Here is a 24,920-nt window from a genome sequence, read left to right on the forward strand (position 1 = left end):
GTTGTATTGGTGTATCCTTGAAGCCCAGGAGGAGCCCTCTTGGTCTGGTAGTACGTGTTCACCTCCAGATACAGCTCTGCTCAAGTCTTTGGTGTGGGGAGGCCTCCTTTAAGTCAGCTCATAAAGCCGAGGTGTGAAACCTCGCCTGTTGTTGCGATGAAACTCAAGTTTCCAGCTCAGCTTTGCAAAACCTCCGATCTGAGTTGCACTAGAAGGAAAGCCATTAAAGTCTGGCTGGTTCAGGAGCTCAGCTCTGGAAAGTCCCAGGCTCTCGCCTGTGGAGAAAGTGCCTGGAGCACAGGTAGTCACTGCAGACAAAACACACCTGAGTGTGTGCCAGCCTCTTGCCGGGCGCTTGTCAGTGGGGAATATTATTTTCCTTGGGCTGACACCTGGCTCACGCCAAGGACTGTGCTGCCAATTGGTTTAGTCACAGGGACAAGCACTTTCTCCAGGGCGATGGAAGCGGTGAGTCATGAAGCAACGAAACAACATTTGCACATCTGTGTTTGGTGACTGGCTGGTGTGGCAGAGCGGGAGTGGCTGGACTGGCTGGGAACTGGCTGGATTTCCTCCCTGGTGTCAAGATCATAACCTCTTAGCATTGGTGAGCTTTTGTAATTGGGGATTTGACTGAGAGTCCTTGGATCCATGGCTGATTTCTGTCAGAAATTAATTTCAAGTTGTCAAACCTGTGGGCTGAACTGATGCCGGTCATTAGTTCAAACCCAGTTGAAGTTTGAGGGGGGAGAGGAGTTCCATCACTTGAGGTGGTCTCAGGGACTGCAGACAGATAAACATTTTTTTTCTTCTGGAGTACCATTTTCTGGAAAGCATACAAAACCTTGGAGAAGAGGTTGTAAATGTCCGTTGCTGGAGAAGTCTGTACCAGTGGGACCAAGACTTCCAAACTTCAAGATGATCCACATCTCAAGTGCTCTGCAGCGTGGCAGGGAGACCATAATGTTGTGATTCTGCATTTTCCTCCATCTGCTGCCGAATACATGCAAAGCAGAGCTTGGAGAAGCAAAAGTGAGATGGGGAATTACCCTTTCATGTAAGAATGAAAAAAACTCGATTAATCAAGAGATTCCCCTACAGTTGCAATGCAGTGCATTCTTAACATCAAATCCAAACAAATCCTAAAATCAGTCACGCAAAAGAACAGGCTTGAGCAATTCCCCTGCAGAAAGTGTTGAACGTAGGCTATCACCACTGGTGTTTTTGAAGCAAATCTGCAGATTATGCTTTAAGCTGGAAGAAAAAAAAATGCCCTGGAGATGGAATTCAGCGGCTGTGCCTGGCGTGTAGGAACGTGACGGTGCGCATCTGTGTAGGTTGGGGATAAAGAATCGCAGCTCGTTGTGCTCGAGACAGCACAGCTGAACATGCAGAGTTCCTACATACTTCTGTAACCTTTCTGTGCTTCTACAAATAGTGATATTTATTCTGATCTGCTTGGAGAGTAGAGACTGAAGTATTTCTGCCATGTGTATATATATATCTTCCCTAATCAATTTTGAACCCATTTGCCAGTATCAGCTAAACCTGAGGGCGAAGGGGATATTCAGTCTCAGAGACATGACGTTCCTTTGAGTTTTGTGAAAACAAGCGGTTTTAATAGAGGAGAGAGACCTGATTAGCGACCCCATGGAGAGAAAAGCTGCAGTGAGAGCACAGCCCTTATTAGACATTAAAGAATCCACATGGGAGAGAGGTGTTCCTGACCGTGGGAAAAGCTGCAGTGGGAACTGGCAGTTATTGGACGCCAGAGAATTCGACCTCAAGACATGCATCCGTAAGAAATGAGTCTTCATTAGTTCTGCTCACAAAACTGCTTTGATTTTTTTTTTTAAATAATATATATACCAATAAGCTATGGGTGCTTCTGTGCTTTTCCTTGATTGTTCCAAAGAAACAACTAGGAAAAGTGCCTTAGTAAGAGACTTTCTCTGTCCTGGCTGGCTGAGGTGGTTGTGCCTTGTCTGGTTACCCTGGCAGCTGTAAGTAGCTGATGTTGTATCAAGCCCTTCTCTCCAGCACTGTGGAGCTCTGGCTGGGCTGATGCAATGCTGGGTTCTCCTGTGCTGCCAGCAGCGGAACTGCTGACTAGGGTGGGGAGGATATTAAATGTAGCCCAGTGAGATGTTGCATGGAGTGCTGAGAGGCGTTTTTATTCATCCAGCTTGGTGTAATCCCCGTGTCCAAAGCCTGGGTTCAGCTCCCCCGCCCTCCTCTTCACCCTGGTTTGAAAGGTTGCTGGGACTCCTCCTTGGGGCTGTTCTGTGTCCTGGGGGTCTTGCAGTGGAACTGGTCTGTGTTTTAAGGAATAGATGCACCTATATTCAGATGTGACCTGATGCGTGTTGGCTGCAACAGCTGATCTGTGGCAGAACTGGTTGTCATGGGGGTTGCAGAGAAATTTCTTGGTGTGTTGACTCTTGGATGAAATCCTTGCTACCAAAAGTGGGGGCTATAAAAAAACAGGTTTAAATTTTCTGTTTCTTCCCTCTACGGTACGTAATAATTCCATTTGTATATTAATATTCAGCAGTATCCAAAAGGTCACTTTGCAGTAAAGACATAAATAAAATGTCTTCATTAGGAATCACTCTTACTTGGGGGTCTTAAAATGGGACATTTGACTGAGCTGTAAAGAAAGAGGCGAGCACTTGTTCCAGCATGGCTTTATCTCCGGACTGTCTGATCTGTTGAGCGTTTTGCTCCTAAATACCAGAAGTATCAGGAGTATCAGTGAATGTGCCTATGCTAGCTTTTTAATTTCCTACTTTGTCATCTCTTAGGGAGGGATTACGAGTGCAGACAAAGCCCTGGCTGTTTTCTGTGCGTGGCAGGAACATGTGCTGTATCTCATTAACAAAACCCCTGTTTGTAGTCGGGAATTGGGAGATTTCCCGTTGAGTGCTGCTGGGGGCCAGAGGGAGCCGCAAAGTCCAGAGGGGTCTGGATTTGAGTGGTTTGGGTGTTGGAGCAGGAGTGTAGAAGTATGAGAGTTGTGCTCAGGATTCATCCCAGGATTGTCTGTCTGAGCTCCGTAACCTGGGTGATCGTTTCTGTTCCTGGATTTTGATGTTTCCCTGAAGATCTTTATTACTAGAAGAAGAGCTGCAGAGAATGCCCTGAAGAACGTTGTTTTTCTCCCCCCAAAGGTCACAGAGCCAATAAAGATCACTCTAAACAGGTTTTAAAGCATCTCAGATTGTAATCTAGAAAATGATGGGAGCTTGGTAATTAGGGCATGTTTCTGAATCATTGTTGTCACAAGGGCTGTTCTTGGTGTGGCTGGAAAACCAGAGCTTCTTGTGATACAAGGAGCTTTTATTTTGCTTGGCACTGGGAAGGTGAAGGATTTCAAAGCTGCACATCTCCTGGATTTATCACTCATGGATGAGCTTTCCTACTTGTGATGGTCCGGAGTGCTGTCCCAGCCACTCACTGTGCCTTATCTTTATAGACACAGCAATTGATCTGCACCAGTGCCCCCAGCACGGGTGAGAAACAGGAGGAGCTGGAAACCCTTGCACAGCAGGAGATGATGGTATGAGTTGCCATTATGGAATCATGGTGGGGATGGCTGACACTACTGGAGTTCTGCAGTGAATGGCTATGACTTCTGCAAAAGGAATTGGCAAGGAAGGAGAAGTGGTGGGGTAGCCCTGTGTGTTAGGAAGTGTTTGGATTGTCTAGAGGTTAATGATAGTGGTGACAGGGTTCAGTGTTTATGGGAAAGAATGGTGGGAAGACTAACAAGGCAAATATCCCAATGGGAGTCTGTTCTAAACCACCCAGCCAGGAGACCAGTTTCATCTGAAGAGACAGATGAAATATTCTCTAAGCAGATGGGAGAAGTCTCATGATCACTCTTGTTCTCGTGGGGGACTTAAACCTACCACATGTCTGCTGGAAACATAGCAGAGAGGAAGCAGTCTGGGAGGTTTGTGGAGTGTGTGAAGGACACAATTGATGAGGGAGCCAACTAGGATTTGGTATCGAGTTGTCCATAGTCCAAATACTGCTCCTGGTCTGCCCTGAGTGCAGCTGCTGGCCGAGGCAGCCCTACCAAGTGAAATGATTGTAGCTCAACAGGTGACAGTTCCCCACATTTGTTAGACTTAAAGTTAAGTGTAGTTTTCCAGGATGGTGGAATTCTGCTTGTTTGTATCAAGATCTATCTCAATGAATTGGAATGATTTTCCTCCCAGTCCTGTGCACGCTCTTCTCAATGGTCTGTCCCTGATTTTGGTGTCTGCTGCACATTAGTTACTGTATTTATTAAACAGTCAGCGCAATTTTGAGTGGTTTTTGTTCAGATGTCTTGATTTTTGTGTCTCTCAGTCCTTAAGTCTCCTTCCATGCCAGGCATGTGATGATACTGTCAGATTTTGAGTAATGCTTTGCATTACTTGAGGCACAGTTTAATTCCAAAGACACGTGCTGCTCAGGTCTGAAGATGGTGAAATACCATCTTATATTGCTCTACATAGGAAATTGCCTTTCTAAAAAAATTATAAGTGTATATATAAATTTTATAGCACTAAAGCAGGTGGCTATAGTGCATATGAAGCTTGGAAGATGGCGGAATGTCATTTCCTTAGGATGAGTGTGTTGGAACTGCTGCGTATTTCATTTATTGTATCACTGCCCTCGTTGAGATCAGTTATAGTGCCGTAATCTTTGCAAACGCCCGTGTAGAGACACAAGTTCCCTTTGTGTTCCTGGCTCAGGAACTCTCTCAGTGGTGAATATTAAACACCTTTTGTGAGCGGTGCGGGCGGGAGACGCTCACTGTGCGATTCCTGCTGGGAGCTGGTGGTACTGGAGGCTGGTGCTCAACTCCAAACAGGATTTCTGCAGGATAGCTGTCCCTGTGGCTCGGTGTCCTGCTGCTGGTAAGATCCCAGTGTGGTTGGTTGCTGCTGTTTGCTGTGTTATTTTGTGTATTCTGTGGCTGGGAAGTGGCTGCACGTGCTGTTGTGGTGGGCCAAGTCTCTCAGGCTGTGAAATGAGTGTCCGTGATAGCAGAAGACCCTAGAACTGATGTTCATGGACTAAACAGACATCCTAAAAACCCCCATGGAGGGTGATGGCATTTTGCTTTATGGTGGTTTAGTAGCTGCACATTCTGGATTTCCCTGTATGTAGAGCAAACCTGCTTTGTACCCCTCTAGTGTGGGGTATTTGGACTGATTTGGTGTCAGGAGTAAGGAGAAGAGGCACAAACATCTGGTGAAGTATTATTTCAGGACACATTATTTTGTTATGAAATAACAACAAAGCCAGAGGAATGTGATTGGCCAAGGAAAGCTTCAAGCTGTGCGAGCGTTTTACTGAATAATGCAGGCTGGGGCTTGCTGGGGTTATATAATCACAGAGGAGGAAGGAGTTTTGAGTGTGGCACAGCAAAATCAGCCGAGCTTTTCAGATGGCTAAAGATACCTGACTGCAGTCAAAGGGAGCCTGAGTGAATACAAAATACTGGGATGTTCTGCTGTATTGGAGCAGCTTGTCAAATCGTGCTTGTAATGGGTGGTGCAGAAACACACAGAAAAAGCTCTTGTGTTATTTTGGGTCCTGCAGTGTCTGTTACATTTAGTAGTATGTAGAATGGAGCACAGCACCAGCTTCTAAATGAAAATGCAGTGAAGTTCCTTTGGCTGGAATGTAGCTGACCTGCAGAACTCTGCAGTGATGAAGATGGTTGGGTATGAAAGGTCTTCACAAACCTGTGGGAAGCACAGCAAGAGAAATAGGAGGATACTGTGATTTAAGGTGGAATTTGGTTTATATTAAAAACAAATTTCTTCAACCCACCTCTTCTTATCATGTACAGATCTTCCTATAAAGATCCTAATCAGTTTATAGAATATTGCAGCTAAACAGTAAGGTTTGCTCACTGCACAATTACTGGCTGGCATTCTCGTAGCCCATGCTTTGTTTAGAATGCTTCTGCTTGGAGCAGCAGGGACCGTGCAGGAAGAGTGTTCAGAGTGAGCAGCCGAGCTGAAATGGTTTATTAGAGCTGGAAAGCCGAGGTGCCAATCCCCAGGGTAGGGAAGGCTGTAGGGTGTGGGATGACTTTGGCTGTGCCTGGGTGACACGTCGCTCCTGGGGAGGAGGAACCAGCCCGGCCCTGCATTGGCAGAGGCTGCGCCTCCCAACCTGGCTGTGCTGTCTCCTGGTTTGGGAGGAAGAGCTGAGGAGGAGGAAGGGCTGCAGAGCGAGGGAAACATGCTGAGCAGCTGTGCCAAGAGCCCAGAGACATTTCAGCTGCTTGAATATAGAGGTGCTTTGATCTACAGTGAATAAACCGATAATGCTTAAATTATGAATTCCTTTTCTTTGTCTGAAAAGCTGGATTAGCGTGGCTTTGTTCGAGCAGTGATTATTGGGCAACTTTTTTCTGCAAGGGCTGCTCGATGTGTGTTTACAGCCGGGTGCTTCGGTCGTGCTGTGCTGGTGGAGGGGCTTGGTGACATAACAGCTCCCCACGTCCTTGTCTCCTCCGCTTCAGGTTGAACTGTAAACCCCGCCGAAAACACGGCCTCGGCCGCTTCTTTACGATGTGGAGCTAATGATTAATCTGCAGGAGTTGTGGACGGGAAGAGGCACTAAAAGGCCTTGTTTTCATTCGAGTCTGCGGAGTGGGAGCCGAGCGAAGGCACCTCTTTGTTTCTTTTGGACTGGCAGCGATTGCAAAACGCAGCCTTGGGAAGGGCTGACGCACAGGTGTAGCGATATGAAGCGAAGGTTGAGAGGAGCTGTTCTGCCAGCGCTACCAAAGGTCGTGGCCATGCCTCCCCTGGCCTTTTGTCCCCTCTTCCCAGCCCTCTGCCTGGACAAAGGTTGCTCCTCGGAGCACGTTCACCTCCATCTTGCCTTGCTTCGGCGTAAGGAAAGGCAGTGCTCTTGCCGCCTCTCCTCCCCCGGCCCTTCAGAAAGTGTCGTGGTTTTTTCCTTGTAACGTTTCTGTGCTGCAGTGAAGCCGTGTGGTGATGCAGCACTGCAGATCTCCCTCCTCTCCCCCTGGTCTCCTCCCGGCAGCATCTGCCAAGACAGGAGCAGCTCGGAGAGGCGCCAATGGGTGCGGCCGGGCCGGATCGCTCGGCACATTGATCCTGGCGGAGGGGACCGAAGGATGTCTGCAGTCACAGGACTGAGGCAAACCTTCCTCTTCCAGCAGCTCCCCTGCAATACCCAGGGCTCTCTCCTCCTCGAATTTCTTTCATCCCCCGCTTCTGCTCCCTTTCTCCTCCTCCTGCGTGCCTCCCTCGCTTTCAGCAAAGGCGATTGCCACAGATTATCCTCAGGGCCTGTCAAGGGTACGGGGCAGGACACCGAGGCACAGCGTATATTTATGTATCTGGATAACGGGGGATTAACAGGCGCCGTCTCCGAGTGGAGTGATTTACCACCATGGCTGCACTGCAATACAGTAGTAGCCTCCCCCATACATTTCTTATTTAGGAAAAAAAAATTAATAGCTGAAGTACACTTCTTCCAATATAAAAATTCATATTGGGAAGAGTCACAGCTTTGCTAGGCGGGTTTTGTGGTAGATGGGGACCTTATTACACTGGTGTTTTGTATCCTGTCTGCTTTCTGGGCAGCGTGAGCTCAGATATTTGAACATTTTAAACACATTCTGCATCTTCTACAGCAAAAGAATGACAGTTCTGACTGTGTATGTATAATAACATGTACGTGTTAGGATTTCAGAATTAGGCAGTAATTGTCAAAGTGGGAGCAGGCAGTCGTTCAGAGCCCAGCTCTGATGTCACTGGCAGGCTGTGCTTCATGTGAGGTGGGCCATGGTGGCTGCAGTCAAAGGACAGCTAGGATTTTAGGGATATTGATACCATTATCAACAGTATCTTAATCCTGTTCCCCCCTGAAGATTGAAGGCAAGTACAGGCTCAGGTTGCCAGAAACTGAATGTGTAAACACAGTGAGCAAAAGGAAAGCATGTGTTCTAACCAGTCAGTTTGGGAGCTACATGGTTTAGGTGTGAGGATTGGAGTCCATCTTTGTTTGCAGAGAACTGGCACTTAAACATGTTAAAGGGTGATCCTAACTAGGATTCCTAATTACTTTCCATATTTTTTGTCACATTCATTCATGGCACGAACATTTTCTCAAATAGGCTTTTTCCTGTTTTCCTTCCCTCTCCTTCCTTTCCTGTTCCCTCTCCTTCTCTCTCTACATCTGCCACATCCAATTAGGCCATTTTTTTTTCCTCACACAGATTTTATTAACCATCTCCTCTACTCTTCTGGGCTTTCTAAATCTTACTTGCAAGGCAAGATAACCAAATCCAGCTTCCAAAGAGAGCATGCTTTGAGAAGCAGCTCTCTTGCAGTTCCATTTGCCATTATTTGAAGCTTTTAATTAAATAAAATACAAAGAAACAATAAAAAAATAACCAGAGCATTACAGATTAGGAAACTCCTAAGAATTAACATCCCTGTGCTGTACCCAGGGGCACAAAGGTGACAAGCTCAGCCCTGGACAGCTGAGAGGCAGGAACGTGTCTTGTGTGTGTCTGTGTCTCTTTATGCCCAACAAGGCATTTATTTTATTTTTTTCTTGGAAGATGCTCTTGTTTGTGTGCACAGCCGTGTTCAGTGGAGTATAAACCAGGGAAAAAAGGGCTCTAAATCCAAACCAGGTTATATATAAGTGTAGTAGGTCAGGCTGGAATGAGAAGGCAGCAGTCAGCGAGGCAGGTTTTCAGATCGTATTTAAGGATTAGTCATCCAACAACAATGATGAAATTGTAAGGTGTAGGAAAAGCCAGGCATGAAACCAAGGCAGCTTGGGGATCTGACAGCGTGTGTGCCTCAGCCTGGTGGTTGTATTCCCTTCTCCCTGTGTGTGTGGCTGAGAACAGTTTTGCCTGTGTAAAGTCTGTTTACATCTGCCTGGCCTTGTGCTGCCTTTGTGCATAGAAATTTTTTCACAATAATTCTTCATGGAGTTTACAAATACTTCCTGATTAGGTTTTTTATTTGTGCGTCCCTTTCCTCTCTGTCGGCACATTCAGAAATACACTTTCTGCCTTCTCTTGTCCTGGATTACCAGCTGCAGTTCAAAGCTTTTCCCTGGTTTGCTCAGAATCTTTTGGCAGAGAGAACTGAGCACCCAAACCCTGCAGTTGTTGGCTGTTAAAATGTCACTGTGCTCATCCCGCCCAGCTTGTCCTTTCTACTGTGAGTGGATGCAAGTTATTTAAATATGTTTTTACATCTTGTTTCCTTGTGTACACAAACATGTTTGGGTTTATTTTTATTTTGCATAGACATTTACTCATCCATAAGTGCCAGTGTTGCAGTTACTTAACATACATTATGTAGGGTGGTGTCACATTCCCTCCGGCATTTCTCAGCTCCTGTTGGGCAGCTGGGGCTGCAGTGGGGCTGGGAGGCTGAACCCCAGGTCTGGGGGGGTCTGTGTGTCCTGCCAGGTGTGGGAATAAATGGGTTTGGGATCAGGAGGGAGGATCACAGTGGAGACTCTGGGTTAAATACAGATCGAAGTAGTGGAATTGCTGTGTCAAGGTCGTTTGTCTCCTAAGAAAATAGTTGGCTGTCTGTATTTTTCCTCGTGACACGGTTTTGTTTTAATTGTGCCTCTTTAATTGTGTCAGACTAACGATGTGCAGGGTGCTCTGGTTGTGAACACCTTTCTATTTCTTCAGCTGCTGCTGCTCTGTTGCTCTAAAAAGGGTGATCCCATGGTAGGCTCCCCACACTTCCAGAAAGGAGTTTAAATGTAACCATGGAAAGCTTAAATGGCTTTTTTCTCTCTCCAAATGGATTTTCCCCTCCTGATGTCTCCCAATGATTGATTTTCCTGGCATAGGGGAAGGGTGAAGGGTTGGATGTTGATTTTGCAGGAGGCAATGTTATTAAACGTGGTCTCTTCCCACCAGCACTAACATGTGTGCTCTGCTTTGCTTCTCTTCCAGATATGGACGTGTCGAAAGTGTCAAAATCCTCCCTAAGAGGGGGTCGGAAGGCGGAGTGGCAGCGTTTGTGGATTTTGTGGACATCAAAAGTGCCCAGAAGGCACACAACTCTGTCAACAAAATGGGAGATAGAGACCTACGGACGGATTATAATGAGCCAGGAACCATTCCCAGTGCTGCGCGGGGATTGGATGATACAGTTTCCATAGCATCTCGTAGTAGAGAGGTTTCTGGGTTCAGAGGAGGTGGTGGGGGACCCACTTATGGCCCCCCACCATCACTTCATGCACGGGAAGGACGTTATGAGCGGAGACTTGATGGGTAAGTTCCAAGGTTTCTCTAGGCAGGTATTTTGTATTTGATATGGTGAGAAACACAAACTCGTATCTAGGGCCCCCAGATGGATTTAAAATTTTGGGAATTATCTATGTTTCCTATTTTGGGTTGGAAACGGAAGTGATTTCTATCCCAGTGGCTGGTACCTTGTGGATCCATAGAGGATGTGTCCTGCAGCTGGTTGGATATCTACCTACACTTGAAATAAGGTGGTTTTAAGATGGAAGATTTCCTTGGCCAGCATCGATATTGGAGTTACTCTTTTCTAGAAGTAGCGATCCCATTTCTTGGATAATATTAAGGCCTTGCTGGATGTATCCCTGCTGCCAGATGGAGCTATCTTACTCTACAACATGTGGTGAAGTTCTCTGTGGAGTATCTTCGGAATACTAGAACCTAAAATTCGGTGAAAGCTTGATGCCTAGCTCTCAGTTCTCACTATACGCAGCGGGTATGTTAATTGGATTGTCACCACAAAATTCAGAGTAGACTTTAATGATGTGGCCTCTTGGATTCTACCGACAACTCTGAGCGATGGAAATAACGCTTGGATGGAGAAGACCGAAGGCAGCTTGTGATGGTTCCATTTTGGATCTACATCATTTCCAAGTTATTGGGATTATTCTTTCTGATGGTATTGGCAAAAAGAGATGACGGACATTACTAAATTTTGGAAATTATAGTTTATTTTTTTTAAAGCTGGGATAAGAACTACTGCCTTGAATTTATTGGATGGTATACAGTCAAGACGCCAGTAGCCATGGGGAGTGGATTACTATCTAGCCTCTTAAAAAGCTCTGCTGCTCCACATTAAACATACTTTAGCTTTAAGGACGTGGTGCTAATACCCGTTTGTGGATACACCAGTGAGAAGTGACTGGGCTGGATGGTTACCAAGGCGGCCAGAGGATGCCTGCTGGCAGCAGCGTGAGGGCCCTCGGGCCTCGGGGGATCTTCTACCAGCTGCTTGATTCAGACTTAGGGCTGGAAATTAAAATTATGGATCTATTTAAGTGCCTTCTGTCTCAAGAAAGAAGTCTGGGGGTTTCAGAGTTACAGTTTCAGTCTGGGACTACTTCCGTCCAGTGGAATTTTTTTTTTGTGTCTTGTCACTAAGAATTTTTTTTTCTTGTTGGTTCATCTAAAATATCATTTGACACCCTTGCCCATTAAGAAGGTGGATTACCCCTGTAAGAGGGGCCAAAATTGGGGAAGTTATGTTCACAATTCTCTCCCTAGATTTAATTGGGAATATAGGTCGTGTTTCCACACTTGGAAAAGGTTGGTATGTCCTGCCCTGTGTATATTAGCCCCTCTCCTAACCCAAGTCAAACCCTCTCTTTCCACTAACTCCAGTAGCACTTAGTACTAATAGATAAATGAAGAAAGCACTGTAGCCAGTAGCTGTTCAGCTCTGCTTCCTCTGTCTGTCTTCTGTGTCCTTCTCATGGATAAGGATTTGTTCTTTCTGTCAGCTCTGTAGCAGTAACCTGCTAGAAAATACTGCTTTTTCTCTGACCTCATTAAATCAGCTCTCACTGATTAACACTTTGTAGGATGCTAAATGCAATCGTTTGTAAAATTGTTGATCTTGGTCCTTCAAAAGGGGGAAAAAAGAACCAAAACAGAGACACATTTCTGTGCCAGATTCTGAAAAAGCTTTCAAAATTCCATTGTTGCGAGCAAGAGGTAATGGAAATAGAAACGCAACAATGAATTTCAAGCAGATGTAGAAGATAATGACATTCTCTTGCACTGGTTAAATAGTTTTTTATATATCATTTGAGAGAAAAAAATGCAGGCAAGATGTGAGGGAGCCCTGTAGAAAGCTTGATATGAGTTACAATTTAACAACAGAGAGTGAATATATTGAGAGGATTAAGGATCTAGTGATTCATTGGAGAAGGAATGGAAGGAACTTCCTGAGATGCTAATCGAAAAAAGATTCAAATCCCATTTTCAGTTTATAAAAGATCCCTGAAATATTTCTGCCATTTGAACTAGAGCTGTGATGCAGGAGAGGAGGAGGAGGCACAAGGCAGAATTGGGTTATCAGGATTCAGGAGACTGAAGTGACTCATAACACATTCTAAAGGAAGAATCTGAGAGAGAAGGCTGAAAAAAAAGGTTGAAATGTCCTTTGTAAGATGGATAATTAATTTTTAAATTTATTTTGGCTACCCTGACATATTTAGAATTTTAGAAGTATTTTTTAAATGTTCAAAGTAACCATTCTGGATCTTCCATTTTGTAGATGTAACTAAGATGTACCATCCTGGTACTTGTCTAAATTGGAATACTCAAGTATTTGTAGTGTTCCTTTCTCTGTCAGTCTCTTTATTTGAGAGATCACACTAACTCAGAACATCAGCGAGCCTTTCTCAGTTTAAAATGTTCAAAACTCTGAAATGAACTGGACTGTAGCTGCTGGAAAGCAGCAGCTTGTGCAGATAGAAATTCTGTGATTGCAGCAGTCTAAACAAAAATTGGATTCCCAGTCCATGTGTAGGGTCTTAGTATGTTCTGGGGACGTGCATCCTTGCAGTTCCAGCATTAGTAATGGAGATGTTTCTTTAGCGTCCATAACTTTTACAATGAATGATTGTAGCAATCTGGTCAAAGCAAAAATTCCCTCTAAGAGGGTAAAATATTTTAGAGCAGCAACAAGAAACCCCCTAATTTTCTGGGAAATCTCTATGGGTTATGCCACCCCTTTTGAAAGCAGCTTCTTACCTATGGGTCATGCTTTGCATGGAGGCTTTCATGGCTACAGCCCAATTTGTGATTCCATTTTTGCAGAACAATAATTACAAGAGCTCCAGTAATTACAAATTTTGAAAAAAAAATTTTGAAGCTCTTAAGCAAAAATGGAGAGAAAAAGAAGTTAATGATAATGTCCACAACCGTGAAGTTTTTCTTGTTTACAGAATTTAAAAGAAAAAGAACAACTGAAATGAGGATTCTGCATGGGAAAGCAGAATTTTTTTTCCTGTGCAGGCAAGTTGCTGGTCATGAAAGCCCCATATTGTGATTAAACCAAAATGATTGCTCAGCTTGATTGTATACAAATATAACTTTGGAGTCAAGTAAAATGTTTTGAAGTTTGTCATTGTTTGCTTGATAGGTTATTGCTGGTTAGTGGAGAAGCAGTCGCAACAATAAGTCGAGTGCTGCCATGAATGTTTGCATGATTTGCTTTTGGTCATGCCTGCCCCTTTCTGATGCGATATTTTTCCCCCTTCCCAAATGCAGGGCTTCAGATAACAGGGAGCGTGCTTATGAACATAGTGCCTATGGACACCATGAGCGGGGGACGGGCGGATTTGATCGGACGAGACATTACGATCAGGATTACTATAGAGACCCTCGGGAGCGGACCTTACAACACGGGCTCTATTACACTTCTCGGAGCCGAAGTCCAAACCGCTTTGACGCTCACGACCCCCGATACGAACCTAGGGCCCGGGAGCAGTTTACATTGCCCAGTGTGGTACACAGGGATATCTACAGGGATGACATTACACGGGAGGTACGAGGCAGAAGGCCAGAGCGGAACTACCAGCACAGCCGGAGCCGCTCGCCGCACTCGTCACAGTCCAGGACGCAGTCCCCGCAGCGCCTGGCCAGCCAGGCCGCCCGGCCCGCCCGCTCCCCCAGCGGCAGCGGCTCCCGGAGCAGATCCTCCAGCAGCGACTCCCTCAGCAGCAGCAGCAGTACCAGCAGTGACAGGTAGGTCTCTGCCGTGGCCTGTGCGGGTCCTCTGCTGAGGTGTGAGCACGAGGAGTTGTTCCGTGGCGAAGCTTTGGTCGCTGAGGTAGAAGTGAAGTGCAGTGAAATGTCAAAAGGCTCAGTTGGCACTGAGGGTTCCAAGGGGAATGCTGGTGCTGCTTGTTGTTTTCCATGGTGGATCCATGGATCCAAGAACCAAAACAGACACATTTCTGTGCCAGATTCTGAAAAACCTTTCAAAATTCCATTGCTGCAAGCAAGAGGTAATGGAAATAGAAATGCAACAATGAATTTCAAGCAGATGTAGAAGATAATGACATTCTCTTGTACTGGTTAAATAGTTTTTTATATATCATTTGAGAGAAAAAAATGCAGGCATGGTGGATCCATGGTGCATCTGTAGGATGGTGGCCGTGCATAACAGGGATGTACAGACACACCACCTCGCTGCCTGTGTGTCTGGAGAATGGGGTCACTTTTATTTGCTTCAGTGAGAGAAAAAGCACATTTTAAGGTCAGCTACTTTTTACTTCGGGAAATGATGAGTGGTATTGTTCTGTTTCTTCTTGTTCACTGACATTGCTGACATTCACAAGGTTGATTTGTCGCCTTCCCATTTCTCGCCCTGCTGCCTCACAGCAAAATTTGTAGACTTGGAAGAATTAAAAGAAAAGAATCCAAGTTTGCAATTCTTGGGGATGCGTTTCCTTGGTTCTGCAATAGCTCTGTATTTGCATGGCTTTACAAAATACCTGTGGGGGAGAAAAGGTGTTAGAAAATCACTGATTTCTTTTAATAATTTTAAAATTCATGTTGAAGTGCTTCTCTGATATTTGGCTTTTTAAAAGTGAATTCACCCTAAGAGTGGAAGCCACAAAGCTACGGTTGCACCCATTAATATTTTATGCTCTTTGGCGAAGAGCTCTGCTCTTCAGGAGGGTTTGCAGAGTTGGCAGCGTTTCCTTTGCATACCAGATCTTTTCTAAAACTGAAAATATTCATTAAGTAAATAAGTGTATCAGTAGAGTGTTCGATTTCACAAACGCCTGGCGTGACAGGACAAGGGGGAATGGCTTCCCACTGCCAGAGGGCAGAGTTAGCGGGGATATGGGGAAGGAATTCCTCCCTGGGAGGGTGGGCAGGCCCTGGCACAGGGTGCCCAGCGCAGCCCTGGCTGCCCCTGGATCCCTGGAGGTGCCCAAGGCCAGGATGGACAGAGCTTGGAGCAGCCTGGCACAGTGGAAGGTGTCCCTGCCATGGCAGGGAGTGGAATTAGTTGAACTTCAAGGTCCCTTTCCAACCTGTTCTAGGATTCTGTGTTTATCACTGTGAATGGAATTTTACCACTGTCAGAACTCTCTGACCAAGGGGATTATTCTCACAAAGTCTTACCTTGAACGTTGAACCTTCTGGAAGGGTGAGATGGGCTGACACCCACGGAGAGTGTACAGAAGATGAGGAAATCAGTCTCCTCTTCTGATTGCCCCACCCCCTCATGTGTAAAGAATCATGCAAGGATTTATTTACTTCTTTTAATTATTGTTTTCTCCTCTTGGATTTAGAAATCTAGGTCCTGTCTCAGCTGGAGAGCAGGTGAAGATTTAAGACAACTTTTAGGCTGCTTTATGCACTTGTTTTTCCAACACCTCTCTCAATGAGACCTTAATGCTTGAATGAAGACAATCCTTTGTCAAAGATTTTTCACACTTATTACAGTTCAGAAAAATCTGTGAGACTTCCAGAGGTCTCAAAAAAATCCTAGAGAAAATGGATTGAAAGGAGGGCTGGTTACATTTAAGGTTTAAAAAAAAAATCTCGAGAAGGGGAAGAAGAAAAAAATCTCTACTGGTGCTTCTCTGCTCCTTGTGGAATGAGAAAGGCGTCCAAGAAACTCGTAATATTTATAAAATGTCATTGTTGGGATGTCGAGGCAGGATGAAATCCTGTTCTGAATTTGAGAGGACTAAATATGATCCCACTGGAACCAAGTTTTAAGATTTAATGAGAAGAAAAGCAGCATCTGCTGTGCTTGAGCATTTCATTTTCTTGGCAATTTCTAGTTGTAGTAATGGAAAAGTAGATGATACTCTGGGAGGAAATAAAACATTTTTTTCTTATTAATACAATAAAATCAAACTCAGTCGAGCAAGTAATAGAATCTGGTGGATTGTATATTTAATTTTGAAGGATCAGAAAAGAGTTTTACAAGTTTCTTAGCATTCAGTTAGATAATAATAAACATTTAACCCTCTCTTTACTTTGGGAAGCAAAACCCCACCTGGCATTGAAGTCTTTCAAAGCAGAAGTGTTTAATTTTCAACACAGTTGAAATGTAGCCATGTAAATATTAAGCTCCTCATACACTGTTGGCGATAGAAAGCTGCCTCACCCCCTTTTCCCTATTTTGGTGCTCCCACTTGCTGTGTGATATATCCAGTTTCTTTTGTCTGGAGAATAATTATTGCCTGCAGTTTCCATGGTCTCGGGGATTTTAGCAAGCCGGAGATTCCCTTATGGCTTTTTTATAAGTGGAAATGGCCAATTTTGAGGGGCCATGGTATTATGAAAGTCTTTATGACACTGCATTCTTCTGAAATTTAAGAATTTGGTCACTCAAGTCTCATCCTGTTGGTCTCAGCTGGCAGAGTTGTGGTCCCTGCCCTAGGGGGTGTTTGGGGCGCACGCTGGGTGTTCAGCACTGGTGGGAACTTTGTGCTGGGCACTGTCCTTCAGGAGCTGTGAAAAAGCACAAAGGTGGTGAAGGAGAAGTCTGGGTTTCCTTGCTTGTGGTTTTCAAGAATTGTGTGAAGTACATAACGCTGATTTTCCTTGACAATACTGAAGAAACACTCCTTGCTTAAAAACTAAAAAACAACCCCAAAAAGCCTTTATCTTGTTAAGGTTCAGAGTTTGTTGTGTTGGATCGCCACTAAACTTTGCTTTAAATTGCTGTTTGGAGGCCTCTGCAGGTAATGGTGCTGCAAGGAGTAATTTAGAAACTAAAACCAGAAAGAACACATTAAAAATAACCAGTATTCTCTGAAGCTAGGCTTCATTTGGGGTGTTTTGTGGCCTCTCAGAAATTGCCTGCTGAGGTGAGGAAGCTGGTGGATGTGGATGGTTCCTGCGTGGATTTGAGGAGAAATTTGTGTTTTGAAGTCTTCTTAGTGTAAGATTGCTCATTCCCCACCTATATAGTGGAAAAGGGTTGGTGGAATTTTTTTATCACCTTGAAAGAATAAAAAAAGCCCTTGAAAATGATAATTTGCCACCACCAGAAGCTTCATTGTCTCCATTCTGGTGATTCAGACACACACCACAAATGATACATTAGCAAACATATTTTCTGTACTGTGTCATGGAAGAAGCTGGCTTTGGATGGAAGCTGGGTGATCCCATAGGAAGCAAACAAGATTTTGTTTGTGCCCTGCCCAACATCCTCCCTGCTTTTAGGCTTTTTTCTTTTGTATCAAAAGCTCTTTTCTATGCTGCTTGTTGAGGTGCTCTAATGCACTAAAAATAATTTCTGGGCTTTTTGATTCAGTTTTGTAACGTCAGATGGCTTGACACGTCTCTTGCTGCTCCATGTGTTAGTGATTATTCTTAAAGCTTTGCTGCAGCAGTGCTGAAGCACCCAGTGCTGAGAGCGGAGCGTTTCGCTCCTAAAAATTGTTGGGATGGGGTTTGAATTCTTTTACAAAAACCCAGGCAGAAGTGTTTGATTTCCTGTAGGTGATGTTCAGGCTGTGAAAGCGTGAACACCCCATGTGTTCCATCTGCAGATAAGCGACCTGAGGTTTCCCTTGGCCTTTAATTTATTTTTTAAGAGTGTTTATTCAGTTGTCTGATGTGGAGGATGCTGGGGGATTTACCAGTTAAATGAATAATTTCCTATAATGTGTAATGTAGTCGCCTTTAATTTATTTTTAAGAGTGTTTGTTTGGTTGTCTCATATCCAGGATGCTGGAGTTGGATGAATAATTACTTAGATGACTATTTCTCTATAGCTTGTAATATGAAATAGATATTGGGAAATTAAAAGAGCATTTTCAGCTTAGATACAACACTGGTTTTATATTCACCAAGATCAATGTGAGCACGGTTATTCTAGTCTTCCAGAAATCAAGAAACAGGAAGAAGTTGCACTTACAGATATTTCAAAAGGGATTTTTTTTGTAATTCTGATAGCTGTATTTAAGGTTCTCGTGACAAGTGGGCAAGGCAGAAGGTAATTAGAGATTGGTTTTAATTTTAGATTTATCTATGATGAAATTCTTTCTGGAGCAACGAATTACCATTGGAATGGAATATATGTGTGTCTTAATATTGAAATAAACTGATGAAAAATACTGCCAAGAGAATTTTAATCATGGGAAAAACAGGCTCCCTGAAACCTCCTGTGTATTTTATTTAGTCAGGGACTTTCCTACCCTGTTTCAACAACTGAAGTGAAAGTAGAAAAAAGTGAGTTTTAGTTTCATTACATAATGCAAACCTTTCTCTACCATTGTCTTCATCTCCTCCTTCCCGTGTCGTTTGCTGCCAGAAGTGAATCACTGATTTAGCTGGGATTTGGGATTTTGAGTGGGTTTGGAGATGCCTGTGCTGAGGACAGATGAAAAATCAGGAACAATGAGGTTAAATGTAGCTGTTTAGTCTTTGCTGAAGCATCTGTGAGATGGCTTTTGTCGAGGTTAAATAATTCCACATCCATTTGGTACTGTAGAGATGAGCTGAAATTTTTTAATTTCTTTTGGTAGAACGACAGGGTTGAGCAGGCTCGTGTTTGTATAGGAAAAGAATTAGGTTAAGATTTATAAAAGAAAATTAAAGAATTTCTTAGAGTAGGGGGCCTTTTCCATTACACAAAGGCAACAGTAAATCCTCTCAAGAGTCAGGTGAAACACCTCATCCTTACCTTTTGTTCACATAAAACCATGTGCTGCTTTAATGTTCTCTCTGCGCAGCAAAATGTGAATTAGGGAAAGGAAAATTTAGAAAAAAAAATCCACCTCAGATACTCGCAGGTTTTTGTTAACAACTGCCGAGCGTTTTCACTTTGTTCTTCCTTGTGTTTCTGCTCCTGTCAGCCTGTGCTGCTGCTCAGCTAAATATAACCGAGACCATCCTTTAAAGGTGGCTTTTTTTTACCCTTGGGACTCTATCGGGTTTCTTGAGATTGAGCACAGGCAGAACGTTTTCAGATAGCTTTGGAGAGATTATAATACAGAAAGCAAACCTTTATACTCGAGATATGCCGAAAAAGACGTACCTGTGCACGTGTAACCATATAAATAGATCCTTCTGTGGAAAAAAAAATAACGTGATATATCAAAGTTCTCCTCATGGATGGTGAAGAAATGGTGCCTCGGCACCCTTGGCAGGGAGCGGCCGCAGCCCGCTTGTCCCTCAGCCTCTCGCCCCAGCTGCTGACAGCCCGCATTACCTCAGCCCTGGACTCGGCAATAATCTATTAAAAATGTGCGTTGCATAATAAGATTTTTATCTCGCTCCGAAACCCCGCCGCTTTCTCTCGCCTCACAGCCGGCGGAGCGCGCCCGCCGCTGTAATGGCGGCGCGGCCGCGGAGTCGCCTCACCCGGTTGTTTCGGGGGGCGGGGAGAGCGGGTGTTTCTGAGGGAAGAGGGGGTGTTTCTGAGGGAGAAGCGGGTGTTTTGTGGGGGCAAAGCGGGTGTTTCGGCAGGAAAAGCGGGTGTTTCTGCAGGAAAAGCGGGGGTTCGCCGCCGCGGTGCCCCGGCGGGCGGGGGGCGGTTGTTTGCGCTGAGAACCGGTCTGAGCCGGCGGGAGCCGGCCGGGCTGCCGCGCCGCCCCCGGGGCGGGGCCGCCCGAGCCCCGCGGAAAAACACCGCCATTGCCACAAAAAAAAGCGCCTTTTAAATAAAAAAAAATTATATAGATTCCCTCCCCCACCTTAGCACTGGAGCAGCTCTCGCTGCTGCGTGAAGGTTTCCCCCTCACACAGCGCAGAGAAATGAAGTAGCAGCGGCTGTGTCAGAGCCGGTTCTGAGGGGGGAGAACCACCCTCTTTCCTTCTCAACCTATTTTAGGTTGTTTATTTATTTGTTTTAAACCTTAAATGCTCTGCTCGCTCTAGAAGTTAAGCACTGGTTTCCTCACTGGAGGATATAGCCCCAAAAATCCCCCAAAAGGGCGATTCTTGGAGCCTGCCACAACATCCTAATGCCACCTCTGCCGTGATTTGACACAATTTCAAAATTAAATAGAAATTCTATCTTTGTTGGCCCCTCTGGGAGAACCCACCCCCACCTCCCCCCCCCTTACATATAAATAGACAATAAAATACATTAAAACGTTATAACGAAGAGGGGTTTTGATTTCTTTTTTATTTAGTATTTAATTTTCTTGGCATGAGCTGCCCAAAAAGAGTGGACATTTGGCTGCAATTAATACCCCCCACCACTGCTGCACTCCCAGTAATAGTTGGTAATTGCTGGCTCTAAGTGACAAAGCAATTAAGCCTCTTCCTAAATGTGCAGAAGTAGGTGTTTATCTAAATCTGGGCTGTCAGCCTTTGTTTCTGTGTCAGGGCCCAGAAGCTCAACTGCTGCTTTTTCAGAGTGCATTTGATTCTTTACAGGCAGAGGAAAAAGAAAAACCTTTTTTCAAGTTAATTTCAGAAAAGGAGTCTTAAAAATATATCATGTTGTGGATGGGTGAAGTGGAAATTGCCCTAGAAAAATATTTCTGTTTTATTACTATGATAACTATTTTGATGATTTCAAATGACTTTATTGTTGTTAAAGAGATTATTATTATTTCAATGCTTTAAAGGTTTCTTGCAATGAGATGAGAATTTTTGCTGGAGAATATGAGGATTTGTGGCAGCTTATTCTAGACTTTCTGGTGAACTTGCTTTTTCCTCAGCTGAGGGAGAAAGATCTGGGTGTGTGGAAGGATGTGTGTTAAAAATGATATTTTTAAGTCACCCCTGGACAGCTGTAGCTCTGCGGGAGCCGGTGTCTGGTGTGAGAATTCGCAATTTCATGTCTTCTTAACCTCCTTTTTTAGGAATAGTGGGAAAAACCTGAGCTATGTGGACAGCACTTCTCCCACCAGCATTGTGGGAGACTTTGGGTTGTTCCTTAAGTCCATGGGAGCTGCTAAAAATTGCTGTTTTCCCAAAGGTCAGGTGCTGTTGGATTGGGTTTGACTTTGGGGTTGTGCATGTGCGTATTAACAAAATGGTCACTTCTAATTGCATTTTTAAGGCTTTGATTTCCTTCCAAGTATTTTGCTTAATCATCTTGAGTAGGCTGAGGGAAGGAAAGAATTAGCTGAGGTCAGGGAAGTTGAAGCTGCCCGTGTTACTGCTCAGAAGCCGGGCTTAGTCTGAGTGATCCTGGAGGCAGGAAGAGAAATGTGTTCTGTTCTCTTCCTGCTGCACGCTGGGAGAGCAAGGGGAAAGCAGCCCCGAGAAAGCCAAGGAAAACAGGGAAACGTGTGGTGCCGTGGGCTGTGGTGGCTGCCTCCCTCTGCACGAGCAGTCCAGGTTCGCCTTTCCTTGGGAGGCACACAGCTCGGATGTGAATCATGGCTAAAATAGATTAGAGGATGGCAGCCTGGAAGTGCTGATCTGCAGCGGTGGTGGAGTCACACAGCTCAGATGGAGACACAGGCAGCAGAGCTGGGGGAGAGCATCCCCATCGCGCAGACCTTTGGAATAAAGGGCACTTTAATAATTTCTGCTGAATAGCAGAAGAGGAAGGCTGTATTGAATGCTTCTTGAAAAAATACCAGTCACTACAGTGATCAAAGGAAAAATCCAGCCACTGCCTAGGCTCAGCCATACGTGTTCCAATTAAAGCCTAGACACCACGTCCCTTTGAACTTGCAGATACAGTGATTTGTTGGTTTTGTTTTGGTTTTTTTTCCCAAAGAGGATGTTTGTTTGAGGCATGGATGCAGAAGGAGAACCTTCCCTGTAAAACCTGAGGGCTGGGAGAACAGGTCTCCTCGAGGCGTAGTGATGTGACTTGGGCGTTAACTTTACAAACAATCTCAGCTGGAACATGTTGTACCTAAATACAGTCACAAGGATGGGAATTAATAGTAAATAAGCCTTATTGGGGAAAAAATAAAAAATAGTATCATCCCCTAATCTTTGCCCATTGAATTAACCGTGTACCTGATGCGCTTAGCTTTGCCTTCATCGTCCCGGCACCGAGCGCAGTCTGACTGTGACGTCGCGAGTGCCGAAACCAGTAATGATGGCATCAAGGGTTTAAGTGCAAAAGCTTCTTAGCAGCAGATTAGGGATCCCAGTGCAGATCCTTGTGGTCAGCTCCTAATGCTGCTCAGAGAGGAGAAGGCAGCGTGGCTCTTGAGTGGAAAATCACAGGCTCGGGAGAGAGGTGAGGGCTTCAATGTGTTCTGTAGAGGAGAAAAAATTTATATGTGTTGGGATGTGGTCCAAATTTTGTTTAAATCTTGAAGGGAAGCTGAGTTTCCAAAAGGAGGAGCAGGGAGACGTGCACTGTGTAGATGCCGTGTGAATAAAGTCTTTGCATGATTATTCATTAAGTGCCTAATATAAGAACAAAAATAGCTTTGGCATTAAGAAACAGGACTTGTCTGTGATCCCTCCTTGCAAGTGGCCCATAACATAGGTAGGGGACCTCTTCCTTTGTTTCCTGGTCCTTCCAGCCATGAGTGCACTCTGCTGTCTGGAGAAGTGAGATGTGGAGCCTTTTAATTCCTTCACTTTGAGAAAAGTCTGGGCTTCAGTGCTCAGTTGCTTTATTTAGCTCAAAGCGATGGTTTTGGCTAGAAGACACTTGGAAATCCTGGATGGCAGGAAAAGTACCTCTTAGAGAATCCTTTCTACGAGAAGGAAGTGGTTTTCAGGCCTGTATCCTCATTTCTTCCATGGTTGTGGGGTCTTCTCTGCAGATGTCCAGAAATCATCAGTTTTATACCTGGGCAAAAATATGAGAACCTCATAAAACAGTTTAAAAAATTGAGAATAATTACGACACATCTCCAGCAGATCCTGGCCTCTAAGGGTATTCATGTATTTATTATCTTTCATCCATTTGAGAGCAGAGAGCTTTTCTGGCATGATAACATGTGAAAGAAAGGCACTGTTCTCCTCCTGAAAGTGAATTCCCAAGAATGCCCAGCCCCAGGTCCCAGGTGGACAGACGATGCCGGGCTGGGCAGAGTGAGATGCCGTGTCCTACTTACCGTGGCTGCTACAGGTCTGACCTCCTTGGATCATCTGACACCTCGTTGGGTAAGAGGTTGCTGCAAGATCTCAAACCCTCAAATTATGTAAGATTTATACACACTTGCTTTGAAGTTGGTCCCTCCCTTCCATGTTTGTTTACTGGCTGGTGTGTCCTGTTGGACTGTGAAGGATGAATAGTCACAGAAAGGAGGCTGTCGGGTTAGTACAGATTTTCTGTTCCTCTTCTTTTTCTAAACGCGCGCGGAGCTTTGCTTACCCCGGTTCTGGAGCCTGGGAATACGCCGAGGACGTCCTGTGCCGGTCTGGGCTTTGCTGGGTGAAATTTTCAGTTTGTTTGTTTGTTTTTGAGATGGAGAGAGGGAGGAGAAAGGCTCATTGTGTTGCTGGAGGAGAAACAGAGATGGTATCTAACAGCTGTCTCAGGACTTGATGTTGGGTTTGCTTTTTAATATGCAGTTTATCTTGAACTTAGAGAGATCACATGGAAAAAAGGAAGGTGCTTAATTACCCTGTACATGTGGCTGCCATGGTTTGGGGTTTTGAAAGCACTAGCTCCCATAAGGGAAGCTCACAGGCTTTGCCTGTGGGAATTCCTCAGAGGACTTTTCTTCCATCCAGTCCTCTCACTGTGCCAGTGGGATTGCCTCGCGCTGCTCCTCCTTCCCCAGCCGCTGCCATGCGGGGTGGACGCCAGGGCTGTACTCGGTCCAGGGAGGTGTAAGGCATTTTCTTCTGGATTTTACCCTACTTATGCATTTTTCTCGCAAATTAGATTCTCACCCGTGCTTTGTGATCCCTGGTAAGTGTGATGGAGCTGGCCCAGGCTTTTGGGAAAGAGAATCCCTGGACTTCTGACCATGTGTGGAGATGTAATCGCTAAATCCTAACAAATTCCATGTAATTCAGTTACAGCAAGGTGCTTTCTCAGAAGTTACTCTGAAGTGGCAAACACTGTCATGATACGGGTTTTGCTGGGTTGGTTTGGAGTTGTTTTTCTCTTAAATTTGCTCTTGAAGCCTGGCATTACTCTCCATAGTTGTTCAACAAAGTAAAATCACATTCTCTCCCCCAGCCTACTGCAGATCCACAGTAGGCGCTGTGGCACTTTACCTATTTCAGACATTTACAGACATTTTGGTTTTATTTTCATTACTTCACTGTTTTCTACCCATGTGAAAGCTCACAAAAAGTTCTACTTTTAGTTGTATTTTTATTTGCATGTGGGCAGCAAAATGAAGTAATTCCCAAATATAGTCCTAGCCAAGAGATCCATCTGTTCCCTGCATTTTTAAATGGCAAATTAATCCTTAGCATAGAACTCATCAAATGTCTTCTCTCTATAATTTATGCTGCCTGAGATCACAGAAATGACTTTTTTTCTTCCCAGGCCTTCCATTTTAAGTAGTCCTTTACTCCAGAACAGCAGCTCCCATTCTGGTTTTACAGAGCTCTCCTGTGATTCCTCCAGTCACTGTTGTCAGTCTAAAAGGGGGCATTAAAAAAAAAAAGCCTCCAAAATTATTCTTCCCTTCATCTCTTTGGTGTTTCTTTGAAAGGCTGTAGAAAATTCTATTAGAATCTTAGATCAGAAGGAGTATTTTATGATTCTAAGATGTAAGGAAATAGAAATTCTCTTTGAAAA

General features: G+C 44.6%; 1 protein-coding gene across 5 annotated transcripts in view; it reads left to right on the forward strand.

Moving 5' to 3' along the window:
- Positions 1–24,920, forward strand: part of SPEN (spen family transcriptional repressor) — a 65,308-nt gene that overhangs the window by 7,979 nt on the left and 32,409 nt on the right. For all 5 annotated transcript variants that reach the window (XM_030963641.1, XM_030963643.1, XM_030963644.1 and 2 more), the window contains exons 2-3: positions 9,986–10,306; positions 13,574–14,050. In XM_030963641.1, coding sequence (XP_030819501.1) covers positions 9,986–10,306; positions 13,574–14,050 — 798 coding nt within the window. The remainder of the gene's footprint in view (positions 1–9,985; positions 10,307–13,573; positions 14,051–24,920) is intronic.

This window comes from Camarhynchus parvulus, chromosome 21 (assembly GCF_901933205.1).
Source record: "Camarhynchus parvulus chromosome 21, STF_HiC, whole genome shotgun sequence".
NCBI lineage: Eukaryota > Metazoa > Chordata > Aves > Passeriformes > Thraupidae > Camarhynchus > Camarhynchus parvulus.